At 38.5% G+C, this 20600-nt stretch overlaps 2 protein-coding genes across 5 annotated transcripts; one reads left to right on the forward strand and one right to left on the reverse strand.

Annotated features, from left to right (window-relative positions):
• Positions 1 to 135: 135 nt before the first annotated feature.
• Positions 136 to 2347, forward strand: LOC117641473 (aldo-keto reductase family 1 member B1-like). Its single transcript, XM_034378836.1, has 7 exons — positions 136 to 408; positions 606 to 773; positions 859 to 975; positions 1071 to 1265; positions 1711 to 1917; positions 1997 to 2145; positions 2228 to 2347. The coding sequence occupies exons 1-7, from the start codon at positions 151 to 153 to the stop codon at positions 2268 to 2270; spliced, it is 1137 nt and encodes a 378-aa protein (XP_034234727.1). The 5' UTR covers positions 136 to 150; the 3' UTR covers positions 2271 to 2347.
• LOC117641468 (dynein heavy chain 7, axonemal) lies at positions 2345 to 20589 on the reverse strand. Of its 4 annotated transcripts, XM_034378821.1 has the most exons (66): positions 20004 to 20589; positions 19611 to 19913; positions 19310 to 19542; positions 19076 to 19229; positions 18843 to 18992; positions 18552 to 18740; positions 18334 to 18462; positions 18020 to 18261; positions 17637 to 17940; positions 17334 to 17549; positions 17057 to 17260; positions 16893 to 16982; positions 16612 to 16811; positions 16391 to 16513; positions 16165 to 16318; positions 15863 to 16089; positions 15579 to 15777; positions 15262 to 15499; positions 15055 to 15170; positions 14681 to 14959; positions 14286 to 14516; positions 14040 to 14205; positions 13813 to 13958; positions 13490 to 13738; positions 13247 to 13407; positions 12902 to 13073; positions 12649 to 12828; positions 12401 to 12532; positions 12104 to 12325; positions 11827 to 12024; positions 11618 to 11741; positions 11344 to 11519; positions 11109 to 11257; positions 10880 to 11027; positions 10597 to 10806; positions 10343 to 10515; positions 10126 to 10267; positions 9944 to 10057; positions 9687 to 9827; positions 9444 to 9602; positions 9139 to 9368; positions 8881 to 9061; positions 8536 to 8763; positions 8217 to 8442; positions 7951 to 8126; positions 7709 to 7874; positions 7396 to 7624; positions 7126 to 7279; positions 6721 to 7046; positions 6414 to 6640; positions 6156 to 6334; positions 5865 to 6056; positions 5590 to 5773; positions 5352 to 5497; positions 5124 to 5276; positions 4895 to 5046; positions 4603 to 4822; positions 4346 to 4502; positions 4089 to 4255; positions 3909 to 3917; positions 3777 to 3806; positions 3428 to 3662; positions 3176 to 3327; positions 2947 to 3084; positions 2723 to 2866; positions 2345 to 2640 (listed from the first exon to the last, which is right to left on the reverse strand). In XM_034378821.1, exons 1-66 carry the CDS (start codon positions 20253 to 20255, stop codon positions 2434 to 2436), a joined length of 12003 nt encoding a protein of 4000 aa, XP_034234712.1. In that variant the 5' UTR covers positions 20256 to 20589; the 3' UTR covers positions 2345 to 2433. The 4 variants fall into 4 exon arrangements, 3 of the variants coding, with proteins under 3 accessions (XP_034234712.1, XP_034234713.1, XP_034234714.1); XM_034378822.1 differs by lacking the exons at positions 3777 to 3806; positions 3909 to 3917; XR_004587485.1 differs by lacking the exons at positions 2345 to 2640; positions 2723 to 2866; positions 2947 to 3084; positions 3176 to 3327 and having other exon boundaries at positions 3557 to 3662; positions 3909 to 3986.
• Positions 20590 to 20600: the final 11 nt, after the last annotated feature.

The following is a 20600-nucleotide window of genomic DNA, read 5'->3' on the forward strand; positions in this document are numbered from 1 at the left end:
TGAACTATAGAAGTACCCAATGTCATCGCCGGTTTCCTTGTTGACCGTCTGTGGATGTCATGTCAACTGACATCACCTCCCCCGCCCCCTCCCCTCCTCTATCTACGTCTAGTTTGGTTGGCGAGCGGCGGCGCGGGCCATCACAATCACATGCGTCTTCTTCTAACCCCCCTCTCCGCCGCTCACTTGACCGTCGCCGCCAAAGCTGCCACCACCGAAATCCTCGCGTTGCTTGGCAGTGGCTGCCATCGCCGTCTCATTGGCGACAGCGACAGCGCTCCCATTCGCCGCCAGTCCCGATTCAGCGGTGCAGTGCCCCATTACCTCAACATGACAACCAAGCTAGCGCCCACGGTTCGCCTCAACAACGGCAAGGAGATCCCCGTCCTGGGACTCGGCACGTGGAAGGTGCGTACAACAGCCGTGGAACGCCGCCCAACTTGTGGCGTAGAGGTTTTGGAGGGGCCTCCAGCCGTCCGCGACCGCGGCCAAGGCCAAGGCCATCGTAGCTAAGGCCATGGCATTGGGTCTGCTCTGGCACCCACATTGTTTGTAGACAGCCAGGCCTGTATCTCTTATTACCATGTGACTGGGTACTGTTTCAGTCGAAGCCTGGTGAAGTAACAGAGGCTGTAAAGGCTGCTATTGATGCTGGTTACCGCCACATTGATGGTGCCCATGTCTACGAGAATGAGAAAGAAGTTGGGGAAGGCATCAAGGCCAAGATTGAGGAGGGCGTTGTGAAGAGGGAGGATTTATTCATTACAAGCAAGGTAAGTGAAATATTTTTACCATCTCCTTTTGCTCCTAGTTTAAGATCTTCACCTTTGATGATGACTTTCGTGTGTTTTTATTCAGCTGTGGAATGCATACCACAAACCTGAGCTCGTTGTCGGAGCTTGCAAGAGGACCCTTGCTGACCTTGGTTTGGACTACTTAGATTTGTACCTTGTCCACTGGCCAATGGCCTTTAAGGTGCTGTTGAGCCTTATTCCTGTGTTCGCTTTTCATCATACTTAAATTTAATTCAATGTGTGTTTTTTTTCCCTTTTTCTAAAAAATAATTGCAGGAAGGACAAGGCCTTTTCCCTATGGATAAGGATGGCAAGATGTTATTCAGTGACGCAGATTATCTGGACACATGGAAGGCAATGGAAGAGTGCGTTCAGATGGGCCTTGTAAAGAGTATTGGAGTTTCTAACTTCAACAGTGAGCAACTTGCCCGTCTCCTTGCTGTGGCCAAGATTAAGCCAGTTACCAACCAGGTACCTAGTTAAAGCTACTTCACCTTTGTTACATTTTCCTATCCTGTCCAATTCTTTTCTCGGTGAATGATTTTTTACTTAATTGATCAGTAGATGGAATATTCCTAATGTGTGCCCCTAGAGGTGTTATACTTGTGATAGTACACTATCTGTAACTGATAAGAATTGACTTGTCTCTACTCTGAAGCTAGGCTGAGGCTGCCACCTTGAGGTGAATCTCACTTGGAATATTGACAAGGTCACTCTTATGATGTTAATTGTGACAGGTGCATTTGGTGAAAATTAGTAAAATCTTAAAATTTGGTGGTTAACCCTTTTAGTGTGAACGTGTTGAGTTACATTGTCTGGGGGGCAGATGTACCATTTAAAACACTTGATAGGTTCACAAATATTCAGGATTATATTTTCCATTTTTCAAAGATTGTTATGTAATCCTTTTTTCTAGATTGAAGTGCACCCCTGCCTCAACCAAAGCAAGCTTATTTCCTACTGCAAGGAGAGGGACATTCTGGTCACAGCCTACAGTCCATTTGCATCCCCTGACAGGCCATGGGCTAAGCCAACTGACCCTTCCCTGCTTGATGACCCTGTTATCAAAGCCATTGCAGACAAGTACAAAAAGTCAAATGCCCATGTCATTCTGCGTTACTTGGTAAGAGTCAGAATCAAATTATCATTAGTTTTATTTTATCCATATCAAACAGTTACTTACTTGTAATCTGTCTTTGTAGATTCAACGTGGCACTGTTCCCATTCCCAAGTCCGTTACTCCTTCTCGTATTCGCTCAAACATTGAGATATTTGACTTTGAACTGACACCTGAAGATATTAAGGTCCTGGATGGGTTGGACTGCAATGGCCGCATATGCCCATTTAATGAGTAAGCCTTTTGCAAAATTTGATTGTACTGCTGTAAGTCATTGTTTCATTTTTTTTTTTCAAACATTCCCTTTTGTTTGCAGAGCCAAGGAGAGCAAGGACTGGCCATTCAACATTGAATTTTAATTTATGATTCCTTGAAAGAATTGTTACCTGTATTGTACTCCAAATAAAGTCATTTTCTTTTCTTAAAAAGCAAATTACTTAAAAAATCCTTTTTAATTTTAATCCTTTTAACTAATGACACACAACTTTGCAACTAAAATAGCAAATTTATCAATAAACTTCATCAGGAAGAAAGCTGGCACAGCAGAGCAGTGCCCCTCAATATCCAATGATCTGGTGGTTTGGATGTGGGGATTTTTATAGCAATGATGAAGTTGCTGGAATGACCTGTGGTAGCAAGGACCCCACGCCTCTCACTTGTTTTGTAAAGGGGACAGTTATAAGTACCCCTCTCCTTCACATCTGCAACTTTGATAGGTTGGAACCAAATCTGCAATTAAAGCATGTTTAAGTCAGTAATTTATTCAAATTGTTATAATACTAAGGCAGGCCCCATACAAATACAAACATACCACAGGCACTGGGTCTGACAAAATTTTAGGATATGACTCATCTAAAGTTTTGCTATCACGATTCCAGCGGGCTCCATCAAGGAAAAGACCATGAATATAGACACCATCAGAAGGTGGACTCTGTGGTTTTTCATCAACAAGAACCTGTATCAGGAATGAAAAGTTCAAGTAAAGAAGGCGCTATTGAGTGTGACTTCATCATAAAGACAATAAAGACCACTTACCTCAAAATCATAAGTGAGTAAATCAATAGGAATAGAGTATTTCCTGGCATAGTTTTGTTGGGCTCCTGTCATAAATGCTTGAGTGAAGTAAAATCCAGACAACCAGAAAACTGCTGGGGGGCCATTGTCATACCATTTCTAAAACCAAGCAGGGACTTTAAGGCAAAGGGTTCCAGAGAAGTCTAAGTCAGCTTCAAGATTTGTTATGAGGTGCTTCACATTACATTACCTGAAGAAATTCCAACCTCAGAAGAAAATCATTTATATAACTCCCAAGTGGTTTTAGTGAAGGGTACGACTTTTTGGCCCATACAGCAGGAATCCTTGAAGTAAGAAGACTGTTCACCACACCTTCCAATTCTAAGGACATGACTATTTCTCCTGAAATTCCAAAAAGTTAGAATAAAAATGAGTAAACAAAAAACATGTGTTAATGTATTTGCATACATAAAATAATTGTAAATCAAAACAAAAATACAACCTTTGATTGCCTTTTGAACACTGATTAAACTTTCCCTAATACATGTCAATAAAATATTGAACCGACCCATTTCTTGAATAAGAACCGTATTCATGGACTGTTCGTACATTGTTGGGTACTTCAAAATTGCAATTTCCGTATCGAAGTTGGCTGGCAGCCTGCTGATGATATCGGCAGATTGCTCAATGACGACCTCATCTTGAGACTTCTTTCCAGTCCCAGCTGCAGCCACATCCTTAAGAGGCACCAAAAGATGAGCATTGTTTGTTATCCCAGATTTAGTAAATAAAAATGTTTACTCTGGTAATAAATAAAGGAACACAGCACAAGGATCAAAAGTAAAACTCACCGCTTCCATCTTCTCTAATGCTAAGAGATCCTAAGTAGCAATATAGCACAATAAAAAAGGAAATTGCAAAAAGTAGTAGCACATAGTAGCTTACAAATGTAGCCCACATAAAATAAGAACAAATGTACTTACAACTCTATCCTGAGAGCATGAAAATTAAGGAATGGGCATAAATTAACAAGCAGAGCAAAATTAAAGCAGCCAGACAATCTAATTGAAAATACAAAAAAAAACAAAGATAAGTCTAATTTCTGGTTGTAATTTTGGTTTTTATCAGTTTTTATGCAAGATAAAATAAGCGTAGAAATTTACCTCAGTCAGAAGTATTGTAGACAACAGAAGACTTGTCTCCTGCTGATCTTTGATTATATCAGCATTTTCATTCATCCCAAACACCTCAGGATGTGTTATCAAGGGGAGGCTCTTGATATATGAAAGGTAAGCCTCATATTCTTTATAAATTGGCACTTTGTACTTTCCTATAAAAAATGAATACAGGAGAGGGTGTTGATTGATTTACAAAGAAAATATAGGCAAATGGAATTATCTTATAACAACTAAGATGTTACCAGATGGATCAAAGGCATAATCAGCATTTCCTACAAGTTCAGAACAATAAAACTTTGAGAGGATGGTGTTCAAGCACCTTCTATCCCAGTCATCTGTCACTCTTCCACCGTAGTTGCATTCACCAGTAAGATATCGAAGAGCATCATATTGGACCTCCTGAATGTTTTTAATCACATGCATTCAAGTCAGTCTTAATCAAATGCATTCGAGTCAGTTTTAATCATCCCAAAATTCTGATTAATAACTGTTGAATTACCTCATACAAATCCAAGAACATGTGAAGTTGCTGTACGCTTATTCGCAAATCTGTTTCATTGAACTCATAGGGGAAGTTCCAGCCAAGAGGACCAAATTTGCGTCGCTCTTGAACCACAGCATGGAAAAAGCACAGAGCAAACAACATTTGTTTGAATATGTCGCTCTGATGACAACTTTCAAACCACTCTGGGTCTGTAATAGGATCGCTCAAGAAGGACCTAGAATTTCAATAGAATGTTATTGAGTCCAGATCAATCAAACAAATGCTGTGATTAAAGAGAGAGACTTACCGAATTATATTGGCCCGCAGTCCTTTAGGTGGCTCATTGGTCATTTTCACACCATTTTGCAGAACCAGTACAGGGAAATGTTCAGTAGGATAGGAAGTCAACCATAAACGAAAGTCAGGATGAGTGTTTTCGGGTGACAAGTTTTCCACAATCTATCATGAGAATTAGAGGAAAATTGGGATAACACATTGTGAGTATCTAAAATAATAAAAGATTAACAAATGCTAACCTTTTCCAGTGTAGGCATGAAGCTTTTGGCCAGATGGCAATTTTGCAAAACAACCCATGTACCGCTTTTCACACCTTCCTCTATCAGTTTCACTGCTATTGGCCCTTGGCCTTGTCCCAGTGACAGAGAAAATAAGCGATTGGTACCAAATCCCTTCAAAAAACAAAAGGAAACGTTCATATGTAAGATTTTTTTGTAGTATAATTGGTATAGGAATCATTTCTGTACCTGATCATCAGCAAATTTCAAGAGAATTGCTGTAGGATCTGCACCCGGAGTCAAAATGAATATGAGAGGAATGCAGCTATGCGAGTCATTGAATGATGAAATCAAATCAAAAGGTGGTGGCTCCACAAATTTGCTTCCCATATTGGCTGGTTGAAACAAAACAGGCATGATATGAGAAGGGACAAAGCTCAGCCACTACAGTTTCTTAGTCAAATTGAAGAAGAGAAATGATGAATACCGGAAAGATAATTCTGAATGCCTGAGACAACTTTATCAGCTCGTAAGGCTCTCAAAATGAGAAGTTTTTGGAATTCATTTAGCTTTGTATTCCAGGATCCAGGGATGGCTGTGTTTTGAGGCTCTGCGCTGTCAAAATATGACTTCCACGCTCCTACGTTACTTTCAAAATCAGCACGTATACCCTAGAAAAACATACAAACAAAAGCCACATTATTAATAGTACAACTCATAGTGATAGATTTAGTAAACAGAAGACATGAATCACATTAGTACTTGGAATGAGGGAATGTCATCCAAACGACACATAGTGTCCCAAGAAGGAGAATCCAACCATACGGTTGGGTTGGGATGTGGATTATCCAAGCCCACTCCTCCTGTTAGGAAAAACATCCAGTCCTCCCCATTTACTTTGTTTTCTTGTTTCATTAAATTAACACATAGTACCAAAGAAAACAGGAGCTTGTCCTGCACAAAATTAAGACACAGGTTAAAATTATCATGTAATGTAACACACAAAAGAGCCATTGTATCAAGTTTGTAAGTCTTTCTACCAATGTAACATACCTTTTCAAAAAGACTGCGACAGATATTGCAATACAGAGCATAGGTAAAACCATTGATGAGACCGACAATTCGTTGATTTACTTCATCTACAGGATCTGTGTTATCAATAGTCATTTTGAATAAATTAACAAACCATGACAAAGAATACTGGTACATTGGGTCAATATTTGCCAAGTCCGCTGGAAAATTATTGGTAACAGTTAATAAGGTGAGCTGAGGAAAAGAAATGAGCTTATGAAGCCCAGTTCGATATCAGACCTGTCGTGAAGAAGAGAATGGTTGAGTGCACCGCAATGGGAGAGTAGACTAGTCTGGCAGAATCAATTGATTTTTCAGTCACTTCAGCAACTGATTGTTTCTCAGCTATTTCATTGGCAAGAGATTTAGATGAACTAAGGATTTGAACAGCTGTTTCATCTTCAAGTATATTGCCCTCAGAAGATGATAAGACAAACAATATTTTATCCTCAATCTCCTGCAGCATTCTTCAAGACAAGAAATAAGTTACATGTTTGTACTCATGCTGCGGATGGAAAAGAACATAATCTCATGGTAGTCACAGTACCTCTTATTTTCTGCTCCTTGAACAATAAGCTGGTTCTTTTCAGCTTCCAGATCAGGTCGTTCTTTGGCAACGACTATACCCAACAGCTGGTCTTGCAACCCATCAGGTGTAATCATGAAGTTCAAGAGTGTGACTTTCACAGCTATTTCTGGTAAGTAGTGTGGATTTCGCAGTTTTGTTGTCATATAAAATCGGAAATTGTCATTATACTCTACAACACTATCTCCTAGTTTTATACACATTCCTGCTCCTTGTTTAAAAACTTGTCGAAGAAGTAGGGGTTCCAGAACAGCATCCAGATCTTCTCCCAAGTTTTCCATAAGGACCTGCCAAGAATGAAAGTTCAGGTCTTAATTAAACATTTGCAAGAATTATGTAAGTCAAAACTATGAAAGACAAACTTACAGGCTGACCGAATTGGATACAATTTTCCAGCACACGCATGTAGTCGGGATTTGATAATCGAACAACAGAACAATTGTTAGCTTTCTCCATATTTTTAATCCAGCGGTTGGCTTGACCTTGTGGATCAATAATTAAAGGCCAACGACGAGCATTTCTGAAATCAAAACATTAACTTTAATGGTTTACACAACATACATATAGAGGAAATGAATAATACACTAAAGCTGGCTACTACACAATATTTTTATAAATAATTGGAGGAAGCCTCACTTGACAATAATGGCATTTTCTACAGAGAATGAATCAGTTGGTAGTCCAAATATATTCCATTGACGAATTTCCACTGCATCTCCTAGAGTGGTAGTCAGAGCAAAATCAGATGAGCAAACTATGCTAAAACTAGACACCAACTGAATCCATTCTGAAATTTGCTTTGCTCTCATTTGAGCAGGGAATGGCCCCAGATAGGCCACAACACCAGCCCCAATCAAAACATCACCTGAAGAAAGTAGATAGATTTTATTTTACAGTAGTCAGTCTTTAAAAAAAATGCAACCATTTATCAATAGCAATTTTTACTTACCAGTTAACATGTAATAACGCTCTCCTAACGCTTTAGCTGTGGACATCCATCTTGATTTCTCTCCACCCAAGCCTCCAATCAATTCCTCAGCTCTTTGAAGTTTAAGTTTACAAAGATCCGTGTCATCTTGAAGTTCTTGCATGCGACTTTTGTTCAATTCCAGAACCTAAATAGTATGTATAAAATTACACTTTTGAAAATCAATCATAAACAACCTTACGAACAATAAAATTTGAACTTACATCTTCCAGTTTCTTTAACTTATCTTGAACTTCTTTCAGTTGATTCCGTTTCACCTCCAATGCTTGCATGGCCACTGAATACTGACCCTCAGCTATTGCCAATCGAGCCTTTTTAGGTGCAACTACTTTAGCTACTTTATCATATTTGGAAATCGCTATAACCCATTTGCATAAGCCTGTAATTAAGACATACATTTTACTTGTAACTTAGGAAAACGCCATTTCTTACCATACGCTCAGACATAATCATACATATTACTAATTACCCTCAGCAGCAGTAGATGCAGACTTGATCTTGTCAGGATCAAAACTTTCATCATTCAGAATTGATTTAAACAATTTCTGCATAATGGCAGGTGGTATATTGTCTTTATCATACAAAATCAAGCTTTCTAGGAATTTAATGTCGTTCAAAACTCTCTTTGAAGGGCCCCAGTAGTCTTCTGTCATCTTTCCAGAAGTGGGGTCTGGAATACGATCTGGTTTAACTTCCTGAAATATTTTTTTAAAACATGATTACATAAATGTTTGGATGATGAATCACAGTATGATAAGATTTGTGCAGGCTTATAAACGCCTTCAGACCTTGAGGATACAGATAGCTTCCATGACAATCTTGACACCTTTGGGAGGGTTCTTCATTGCTTTCACTACAGTAATGTCTGCTGGAGTGAGTGTGTTAAGTGCTGCCAGGGCAGCCTCCATTATAGGCCATGCCTCTGCCAAGTCAGCATCACATTCATCCTTGATAGCCTGGGCAGCTGCTGCCTGTTCATTGGCAACCTCTTCATCTGCTTTTACTACCTCTGCAACCTAAATATTTATTCATTTATTTAATGGTTTAATAAAAAAGCAAAGAGAAAAACAGTAGTTTTAAGATTTTAATATCAACAAATAACCAAACTATCATTTTGAACAGTTTTCACTCACCTTTGCAACATCAGCACTTTCTGACTCAACTTTGGCCATCATGACCTGAACCTGAGCTGAAGCCTCAAGCAACTTTGGCTGCAATGCAACTAGTTCATTTTGCATGAGTCCTACTTGTTCAGCAGCGCTATCCAACTTCCCAAGCCCAACTTCGTACCTTGATTTGACAGTGAGGATGTCTCTGAGAAAGAAAAAGTTTAAATTCAATGCTCTCACCCAAATTTTTAGGAAAATGTTATGAGGTACAGGAACACTCACGATCTTTTTTTGGACAAAAGAGTCTTAAAAGTGGAAATTAGTTCAAGATAAGAAGTTGGTGTAACATAGCTTTTTCGATTGAATCTTGTCAACATTTCCCTTGATAGAGAGTGAGTACTGGTATGAAACATTTTGCAAGTTTCAATACAAGCCTCTCTTTCAGAATGTGGAAGCTCAATTTCACTTAGGAATCGTGTTGCAACCGCCTGAAGTGCATCTTCCGGCCACGGCTGCAAAGAAGTACATATAAAAACCATGCAAACGAAAACATGCTAACAGTTTTTTACCAAAATGAATTGTCATACCTGGAACCAATCGATTGTGCAACAATTAACAATAGATGGGAATTTGCGGATGTTGTTGCGGAATCCATCACCAATAGGACTCATTGCTAATACAATGTGCAGTTGTTCTCTAACAATTTGAGCAAACATATTGAACAAAGCAACAGGACTTCCATCAGTCTGAGGAAAAGAATTGAAGCATGAATTTCAGAGCGAAGGCAATTTTTATCTATTTACTTTATGACGGTATTATGGTAACACTACCTGCTGAGACTTTTCCTTTTGGCGGTCAAGAACTCTCATCTTTTCACAGATTTCCATTTTCTCATCCGATGGGAAAAGATTTGGAACTTCCCCAGAATTCAGCAAGTTATTTATATCTTCTAGGAAGGTTTCTTCCTTGATCTAAAATTTGAAAACAAGAAGAAGACAAAAATCTCTGTTAACTCACCAACCCCTAGTTGGCGGCCCTAAAGATCTAGGATTCTAGGTACTCCCAGCATCACAGCCCACATACATACTTGAGTGTCAGTAAACAGGAAAACGCCATGGACATCAGTGCCTGCTGTCTTGCTTAGAATGTTCTTCAGATCTTCGTGCCACTCATCAGATCCATATGTCCTAGTCATCTCAACCTAAAAAAAATATGTTATTTTTTACAAATTGTTTAACTGAGAAGATAGACATTTAATTCCAGCAGTACCTGATAAAAGTCATATTCTGATATGTGTGTTGCTAGTCTAGTAAGGGACTGCCTTCCAGAACCACCCACTCCAACAAGAAGACCATGACTCCTTGGCTGTTTCAGAATTCGGCATATCCGAGATAAGTGCTCTACAGCAAACCTACAAATGATATAAATTCAACAAATCAGAGAGACATATTAATTAATCACAAGATATAGCTATTTATACACCAACCTAAAGAGAACAAGGTTCATAGGTTTTTTTGTCATGTTATTAAATTCAACGAGATAGCCTTCAGTTACACCCCTGAGGTGATCCAAATCTTGAACTTCTAGATAATGACGTGTGTCAGCTTTTGGATCAGTAAAGTCGCAGTATATTAATTTCCGGAGTTCAGCTTCACCGACCTGAAACATCAAATACAGTTTTCTTTGCAAACATCAGAGGGAAAAATGGAATTATAGTGCCACTGATGGGTCATTACTTACAGGTTGCCCTGGGGTAGCTATTCGAGAGAACATTTTGTTCAAGTCCTCTGATAGCCTTGGCTTACAAATTGCATGTAATGTGTTTATTAACCAAGAGCGGTCGTTGTCATCAACTAAGCGGTCATAGTAAACACGAAGCACTTCATGAACCCACAACCTTTTCATAGCAATGAGATCCTCCATTGTCTCAGGAACAGAAAGGAGCACACCCTAATGAACAGAAACAAAATTATACCTTGCAATCAATTGATAAAAAAATAATTGCACAACGATGGCCACATGCCTGAATAACTCTTGAGAAGTCTCGGAGATTGAACAAATAATGAGATTTGGTGGGAGTTGGAAGTAAGTTTGATAAACTTTGTTTGTAGACATCTAATGTGGCAAGAACTATTTCATCGATACATGGATCAAACTCCTTGCTGAAACCCCTGCGATTTTAAAAGAAAGAGAGTGTAGAGTCACATCTTTGAATTAAATTATATTTCATTCTATTATATTTTATTTTATACCTTGTGTCAAGGTGCCATAGCATAATTTTGCTGAAAATAGCTATCATAGTTTCATCATTAAATTCATTAATACAGAGTTGGTTGAAATGTCTAGAAAATCGTGGTGTAACAGTATTGCCTCCACTAGGTGGACCCATTGCACACATCATCTGAAGAGAATAAAGGGAATAAAGTAAAAATAATATGCATGACTCAGGCAGTAAAGTGAATATTGAGATAAACAAACAAAACACACCAATAAATCAACTATTTTCATGGGCACAATGTCCTTGCGATCATACCACTGTTCATGGTCTAGGAGCTGTCTCAAAATTTCAATAGGTGGCTGTGCACCATAGGTCTCCTTCATAGGCATGCTCACATCATCAATAAAGACAACACAAACTTTGCCCAATGGTGGTCCATAAACACCTAACAGGGAATCATAAACAATATTTTGAATGAGAAGCATGATTTTGTAAAATAATATAGAATAGGAATTTCCAACAGCCACGTATTAAAACTCATACCTTTCCGTCGCTTATCCAGTTTACTCATTATGATGTCCTGGGTCTGATTTGCCGATGTTTGAGCAGAAAAGTTAATAAAGAGGGCCTTGTACTGATTGGAATCAAGCTTCTTCAAGAGAAAATCCTTGAAAGAAAAATATATATTTCTTACATGTACATACACTTTGCAGAAAGGAAAAACCATAAAATATAATTACTTAAATTCTTACTGAGGTGTACACTGATTTTCCTGTTCCAGTTGGACCAATTAACATCAAAGGCTTCATGTGAGTGGAGAGCATCATCATAAGAGTGGTGCATCGTATTGTCTCTATAGTAGGAACTATGATCTGATTAACAGGAACATCACGTGGAATAGGGGGGCAGTTAGCAAGATCATCTGCCCACAGTTTCCACTTTCCTTTACCCTACAAGGCAGACAATAGAGTTCTTTTAAATTCAGAAGCTGATAATTACAGTTGGTAAACTGCAGAATGAACCTGGCACCTCTTTAATGAATTTGTAGTCAAACACCTGGCCATCAGTTGGAATGGTAAAAATGTAGTTTTTCACAGGTGGAGGAACATTTTCTAAAAGTCCAAAGTCTGACTTAAGTTTTGCAGGAAATTCTTTTTCAAGCAAACCCCGAAATAGCGTGCTGAACTTCTCTCTGCTTGCAGAATCTAAGTTGCCCCCCAAAGCCCAAATGCATGAAAAGAAAAACACACCCTGAAAAGACAAAAGCAGTTAGAGTGATGTATCTGTCCAACCTAAGTACTTCGATCGCTCTTAATTTGATAATACCTCTAGCTGGGCTCTAATATCCAAGTCTGAGATACCTTCTACAAAAGCAGGATCTCCAAAATCATCCATATAACAATCAAAAATTCTTGTAAGCGATCGAACAAGATTAGAATCAAGAGTGGGAGAAATTTCCTGAAAGTAAAATTGTACAGTTATCTTCATTATCGTATTATTAACAAATGTCAAATGTCTCTGCCGAAAATTTAATTGTTGATTAAATGAATGACTTAGTTCATTTATCATGTTACCTTTGTGTATCCTCTCCTAATTATCCAAAGAAGAGGTGGGCAAAATCGCAAAAACATAGACTTAATCATAGTCTTGTTATGATCATTGATTGCTGTGGGTAAAGTATTCAACCATGATACCACGATGACTTCCCAGCCCAGAGTGGAAGGCTCCATGTATATCATTCCACAACGGGAAACCTACAACAAAGTCCAAAGTACTTCAATTTGATCAACTTTGCTCTATATGTCCCTTGAAAACAAGGATACTCACCGTAGCAGGAGAGGCCACCTCCAAGTCCATTGGCTCAAAAATAAGATTAGTGGTTGGAGACAACTGAATTATTTCACCAGACATAAGGCATAATTTTTTATTGTCATCCAACACAGTATTCATGTTTTCAATCCAAATAGCATCCACAGGCCCATCAAATATCAACCATTTCCTAAGAAGAAAAAATGAAGGAACATTAGTTGCAAACTTGGTGTTAATTCACAGCAAAGCAGTTGTCAGGATCCCATAAAGAGACGACAACATGCAGGCTACGGGGATGAGTGTTGAACTTGAAATCTAAGGCAAGAACACAAAGCTGAACTGCTTTATTCGGTATGAACAAACCTATCAGGTGATGTTGAAGCTGCAAACTGGCGGTAGCAAATAGCCAAAACACCGTCAGACCATTCATGAGATGCTGGGTCGAACCGACCATACAACTGACCCATAGTGATAGACTTAGGGTTTATAACAGTAATTTGTACTTTATTTTCCTCCATTTCTCCCTGAAAGAAAATTAATGTTAACTGAACTGGTTTGTGTAACACATGCAGGATTTTAATAAATAACAACATATTTGTCACTAACACTTTCTTCAATTTTTCCCAAGGCATCAGCAAGCATTCTGTAAGCTGTTGTTTTTCCACCAAATGGTAAGCCCACAATCATAAAACCGTGGCGAACAATCATCATTTCATAAATTTGCTGAACTTTTTCTAAAAAGTGATCAGTACATTGGATGTTGGCTGACTGGCAGGCAGCTCGTACTTCTTTGTTCAACACATCATATGATGGTTTGGGTAGGATGACACCAGGGAATAGATCAGAAGTGATTCCCTGAGGAAAAAAAGAAAAACTTGAGACCAATAACAAACAACTTCATGGAATTGGGAAACTGGCACACAACTTACAAGAAACAGAGGTAAGTCATGAGTCAAAAACTTAGGCAGATTAACATCTTTGATGGAGCGCAGCATCAATATATCTTCTGATTCTTCAGGATATCTCAGCTTTAAGTTCCCCGCAGCAATCAAAACTGATTTCACTGCTCGCATTCCTGAATACATATTAAAATTAATGATTGGCAAAACTGCAATGGACAAGTGAAAGTTGTGTGTAGAATATTATATATTGTTACCGTAGTCATAATGACACTGAGATGAAAGCTGCTCTGAGCATAGTTTGTAAGTGGCAACAATTTTCACAGCTAGGGGTCTGGCATTGATGAAGCCACATGAATACAGTACTATTTCTGATATCATGGCATAGTCTGGAACCATCATAGCAACAGACCGGAACAAAGCCTACAAAAAACAAAACCTGTTTTCTAATCGAAATAATTGTTCAAGTGCTAATCTTTTTAGATGGCAAAAAGAAAACATACCTTAAGGTTGTCTGGTAGTTCAGATCTACCAGCATAACCAGGATTCATAGTAATGAAAACAGAACAAGTAGGGTCAAGAGGAATATCTGAACCTTCAAACATAATCCGTTCAGTTCCTGAATTGATTCCACGTTGAATGGTCAGGATTTGTTGAGCTACTACTGACAAAACTTCCAAATCAATACGATTAAATTCATCAAAACAAGCCCATGCTCCGCAAGATGCTAAGCCCTGAAACAAAAAATGATGATTTTGATACAGAAAAACAACTGAGATAGGGTTAGTATATGTTCAAAAGCCAATGGGCTTCTCACTTCAAAAATTCAAAGAGCTCCAAAGAGTGTACCACATAGTATTAGAGTGAGGGACAGGATATCCAAGGCACTTGGCCATACCTTAAAGAACTTTCCGAGTGCAATATAATCAAGACCATCGGAGCAGTTAAAAACAACACACTGCTTTGCAACAGCTTTTGCCAGATCTTTGGTTGTTTCTGTTTTTCCAGTTCCTGCGGGGCCCTCAGGGGCTCCTCCAAGATGTAGTTGCAGAGCTCCAAAGAGAGTGCGATAACAACGATCTGTCAATGGCGTTATGACAAGACGAGGTGAATTACCCAAGTACTCATACCCATACATCAATTGGGCACTTATCATCCGAGTAGCCATTTGGTCTTCCTGCAAGGGAGGTATGGCCCAAAGCAATTATATTAATCAGAGAAAACCTTATTCATAAATTATGAATTAATTATTATTAACGAAATATAACTCACTTCCCAATAGTATCTAAGCTGACAGAGCCAAGCAAAATCATCCTCTCTAGATACCTTCTGATTAACCAAGCCTGCTAAAACATCTCGAGCATGGACATCCAAAACCACAAGGGCACCTGAATGTACAAAGTAGAGACAAGCAATGCCAAAGAAACATTAAGCAGATATTCTTGTTTTCAACTTTTAAAGGCTCTGAAACCAACATACCCAAAGTTATACGCGTTTGCGTTGATAGTTTGCCTCTAACCAATTCAATTATTTGACCTATTTCAAAATTGCTCTTTTCAAGGAAGGCTTGCAAGCCCTTTTCACCGCCTCTTATGCTTTCATGAACTTGGGAAGTCCAATAAGTCATTGCAACACATAGAACCGTTTGGCCAGGCCAGTCAAACACCCACTCTGAACGAGCTTTTGTTGGATAAGCCTCCATCGCATCACAAACCATCTGAAAACAAAATTAAAATTTCTGGAATTAGCTTCAAAAATGTAGGTTGTTGGAAGGGCTTTGTGGAGTAGTTCCTTACCTTTCTAACACTTTTCTTCATATCCGCTTCGAGTTCAAGAAGCCACTTTTCAACTTGCCCACGAGCCTTGCTTGTGGATATGACATCAACCAGTGCCACCTCTTCACCCTCACTAGATTTTATCACAGTCACATCCAGATCATCAGTAAAAGTGAGCTTGGCTATACCTTCAAAACATTTTTTCAAATGGGGCTGAACTCTGTAAGAAATAATTACTTGATTGCTGCTTATAAATTGAATTAACTCATGGAACAAGTTTACTCATTCAAAATTTGATAACACACCGAGTGGGATCTTTGGTTTCAGAAAGTATTTCAAGTAATTCTTCATTAGACAGAAAATAGAATCTTGGAAAGAATGCACGTTTTTTCTCCAGATACTCATTAAGGCCTTTGAGAATTAGCTCCAACAATTGATTGCTCTTTTTCAAGCGTTCTGATAACTTCTCAATTTCAAGAACAACCAGGACATGCAAATCTGTTAAGACTGCTTTCATGATATCTTTCCACACCTAAGAAGAAGCAAATATGTGGGTACATTAGCGTTAACAAATTTAACAAGACATAATAAGTTTCAGTTTATTTGCCTTATCGACAGCTGAAAATCGTCTTCCTTCTTCAGGCATTTGCTGTTGAATATCAGGTGAAGAGAAAATTGGTTCTAAATACAACCAAGTGCTCTGCACTTTGAGCCAGTCATCCAAAACATCTTGAAGTAACATTAGTTTACCTTCCCAGACTCTGTAAATATAACTCTTAATTAATTTCTGCTTGAACACACGGCTACTCTAGGCATATGAAATGAACCCTTACTGTATTGTTTGCTCAAAAGGCTTGATATAGGGTGAATTTTTCATTGTTTGCACCTTAGTTATATGATCGTCTAACATTAATTGAATGTCATCCACACTGGATAAAATATATGTTCCAGAGTCCCTAAAAAATAAAAAATAATAAAAAATAAATAAAAAGATTAAATTATTTCAGGTTAGTTACACAAGTTTTCAAAGAAACTTGCAAGAAATAATCATTACCTATAAGGAACAACAATAAATTCCATATCTCCCCACTCTTTCATCATCTTGTCAAGAGTCTTTTCTAAATTATTTTCTTTAGTTGCTGACTCACTTATGACTTCCAAACGAGGTACATATTCATCAAGACCTAAGTCTAGTACACGAGCTAAAGTCAAATCAGGGTCGGCTCGGAGAGGAAAACCAACCAATTCAGACACCTTGATAAAATGAAGCGTAAGAAAACTTCAGAACATTTGAATGCATTATTATAAACAATTGCTTGTCTTGGTTCAAATTACCTGTTCCCAATGTCTTGTTTTCATGCCTGGATTTCCAAGAGTATTTATGATTGGCTGATGCTGTTTAAATTCGTCTATTTTCTCTAGTAGCTGAGGATTCAAGAAAAGACTAAATTTTTTTTCAAATTTGGGAGCTTGTACAATAAAGACAGTTTTGAACTTACAACAGTGGCAAGGTTCTTTGCAGCTGGGGCATCATTCAATGCTTTCTCCAACTTGTGTATGTTGCGATAGCAGGCACCTGTCTCATTCTCTATCTCCTCTGGTTCAAATGAACCTACTTGATGAGACATCCACATTAGATGTTTCTCCACAAAGTCCATGCCATTTGAATACAGCTTCTTGTATGGTCCAAGAGCTTCATTGAGCTGTAAATTAAAGGGTGAAATGTTCATATGAATTTTATCTTTCCACAGAAAGAAATTAAAAAAGGACTATTACCATTTTTAATGTAGGATAATCTGTTTCTTCAAAGCTAAAAGCACGTTCTTCAGCATTGAATTGTTCTATACGTTCAAATGCTTGCTCTAGTTTAGCATCTAGTTGATTCATTTTCTTAAAATATTTTGGTAGGTCATCAACATCACCATAGCTAGGGAATTCCTCAACTTGTTTAGCATAAGCCTCCAAATCAGCAGTAAAACTTTCAATTTTCATCTACAAAAGGAGATAAAAAGACTTACATGGAGTCTGTAAAGTACAGGAACAAATCAGATGTATGAAACATTATTGAGGGGTGCAGACCTTTAATGCTTCTTGGAATTCAACTGTTTTCTGTTCACACATTGCTCTGTTATCATCAAATACACTGGGCATTCGATTGTACCACTGAAGTGTGATGGAATTGTGTTTCATTTCAATAGGAGAGTAAGTAGTGTAATCAGCAAGGAAAAGCATGTAAGACACAACAACACGAAGCCGATCTTCCATTTCCACAACAGTATCACTCTCAACTGCTTGCACATATTCAATTAATGCCATTAATTCTTCAGTAGATTCTGGCACTGTGAGGGCTCGTTCAGCAATATCTGCATACTCCTCACCTAGTCTATTAAAAAATGGACAAAATTAATGCAAAGTGCTCAGTAGGCACTAAGGACAAAAAAAAAAAAAAAATGAAAAATTACTTTTTACACATTTCTTGGTAGTCTTGAGTCATGCGGGCCAGCAGCTGCTCTTTGAGGTTCTTTGCAGAGTGAACCAAAGCACCAATAAATTCTGCTCGGTGCATATCAAATATACCCATTGTTATTGTGTGTTCTAGGTTCATTGGCATTTCCACTTGCAATTTGTAATACTTCTTGACTTCAGCACAATATTCTTCAAAGTTGTGTTCTTCAGATAAAAAGACTTCAAGTTCTTCTTGAGCCTAGAAAAGAAGAGAGGGATAAAGAAGGCTAATTGAAATGGTTAAGCCCAAATATATATTTTTTAAACAAACCTCACTGTTGACAAGTTTTATGTAGGGATCAAAATCTTCTACTCTCATTTCAACACCTATTCTGTGTTCTTCTATGAGCTCCTTAATATTTTCTTTGTATGACTCAATTAGGTCTTCAGGGATTACAGGCTACAAAAGAGTGTAAAGCAAAGATAAATAAATTGATAAAAATTAATATAAAAAAGACAACTTAAGAATAAGGGGTTAAAATACGGTACATGAAGTTCCTCCACAGGGCCATCCCAATCAGCATACAGTCGACTTTCCATTCTAGGGAGATCCCCAACAGATTCCACCAATAAATCTAGTAATTTACATAATATATCTCTGTACATGTGGAAGGCAGGTTCAAACTGGATTGTTTTTTGGCGAAGATTCAAATGCACTTTAAAACCTGGATTAGAGTACTAATCATAAACCACAAAATTAGTTGCAACAATTCAAACTTTCTTTTGTATTTCTTTTAAAGAATGTACTGCAAGGAGTGACACAGCACTCAGTGCACTCACCCCAATATCATTGATGAAATGCATGTAATCATGCAGTGAGGATAAGCCCAAACACTGCAACTGGTATGACATTAGAGTGGCAAGACAATTAAAAAAGTTTCTGTTGGCTGTTTTATTTTCTGTGCTAGGAACAAGTTTCTTCTTGTAGCCCTGTAAAATGAATGACTGTGTAAACCATTACACAAACCAAGTACAGTTTCAGCTTACATGATTACAAAGTTGGAGCAACTAACTTGACTATAAATACTCTGTATGGAAGGGTACCAGACATTCAGGAGTTTGTTTCTAGCAGAATCAATGGCTTTCCTGCTCCAAGTTTGAAATTCCATCAGATCAACGGCTAATCTGGCTTTTGAAAGTTCTTGCAGCTCCAAGAGGCGTAACTCTCTAGAAGGAAAAGGAGGTCCTTTCTACACATTGTAGGCACTCTTAAAAAATTTACATCCAGGGGTAAGAAGGGCACATACGTATAATTCTTTTGCCAAAGGTCCAAAACCTGGGCCATGCATGGATTGACAGCATGAAGGTTGTGTAAATTTTTGTTGCGGACAGCAGCATAAGAAGCACTCCATGATTTACTTATTGTTTTAAGAGTCCTCCTTTCTTCAGTATCTTCCTCAGGAATCCTCATGTCACCCTCAGCAGTGTCTTGAAGAACAAAATCTACAATGGCTTTCTTCACACTCATGAGGAAGTCCTCCTGAGAGAGACCTTTATTAGTGAGGTACTGAGAGAACAAAGAAATGATAAAAAGAGGATGATCAATACCTTCACTTCCTGAGTCAGAGCCCGGCGCAAATCTTTCCATTTCTTCAGTTTAGTGGGAACAAGATGCAAGATGCGCTTTAGAGACTCACTGGCAAGTCTTGTGACATGGACTGTGTCCACCCCTTGACGAATATAGTAATAATAACGTAAAACAACTCTTTCTTCCCGACTCGGTAAGTCCAGTTGTGTTCCTCCAATCTCTTCAGTTCCATCTGGTGGTCCATCCTCACATAAGATGAGTTGCACCAACTTCTGACGAAACTCCTCTCTTTCTCTGCGCAACTCAGTGTACGATTTCCCCACCTTAAATTATGAGAAACAATTAAAAATGCAGATGGTCTTAAAAACAGATCATACATCATAAAAACAGATCAATAATTTCCAAAAACAGACCGTCTCTGGTTTCTCAACAGCATCTTTCCAAGGCTTTGCTTTGAATCGTCTGGGTTTTGGCTCTCGCAACAACTCTCTTGGGGGTGCAAACAGCTCATGAACATCTGTGGCACTGCGGGGAAATAAGGACAGGCGGCGAACCTTGGGTGGCCCTCCACCCAGAGCAGTCGCAGAAAGATTAGGCAAAGCATCACTGGCAACACTCCTTTTAGAAGCAGAGGGGGAGGTCTGGAGCCTCTGTGACTGAGACATGACATGGACTAAATTACATTCCTTTCTTTCGTTTTAAAACGGAAAAAAGATCAACAGACATCTCAGCCTTTTGTTGTTACGCTCAACCACCTAATCGGTGCAAATAGAAACTTATAGTAGTTGTCATGGTGATTGTTTTGGTAGGGTAGGTCATGTACAAAGAAATTTGCGATTGCGATAGGTGCTGCATTTTGATCACTCAAGCATGGACTCAAAAGGAAGAAAATACCCTGTCAAGAGCTAGTCGACAGAGAGATAGAAGGTTCTACTTTCAATCACAGCGACGTGAAACTGTTGAAGGGCAGACGGCAGACAGAGCAGAAGCTACTCCTCGTGCGGCTCGGA

The sequence above is a fragment of the Thrips palmi genome, unplaced genomic scaffold (assembly GCF_012932325.1).
Source record: "Thrips palmi isolate BJ-2018 unplaced genomic scaffold, TpBJ-2018v1 HiC_scaffold_15, whole genome shotgun sequence".
Classification (NCBI taxonomy): Eukaryota; Metazoa; Arthropoda; class Insecta; order Thysanoptera; family Thripidae; genus Thrips; species Thrips palmi.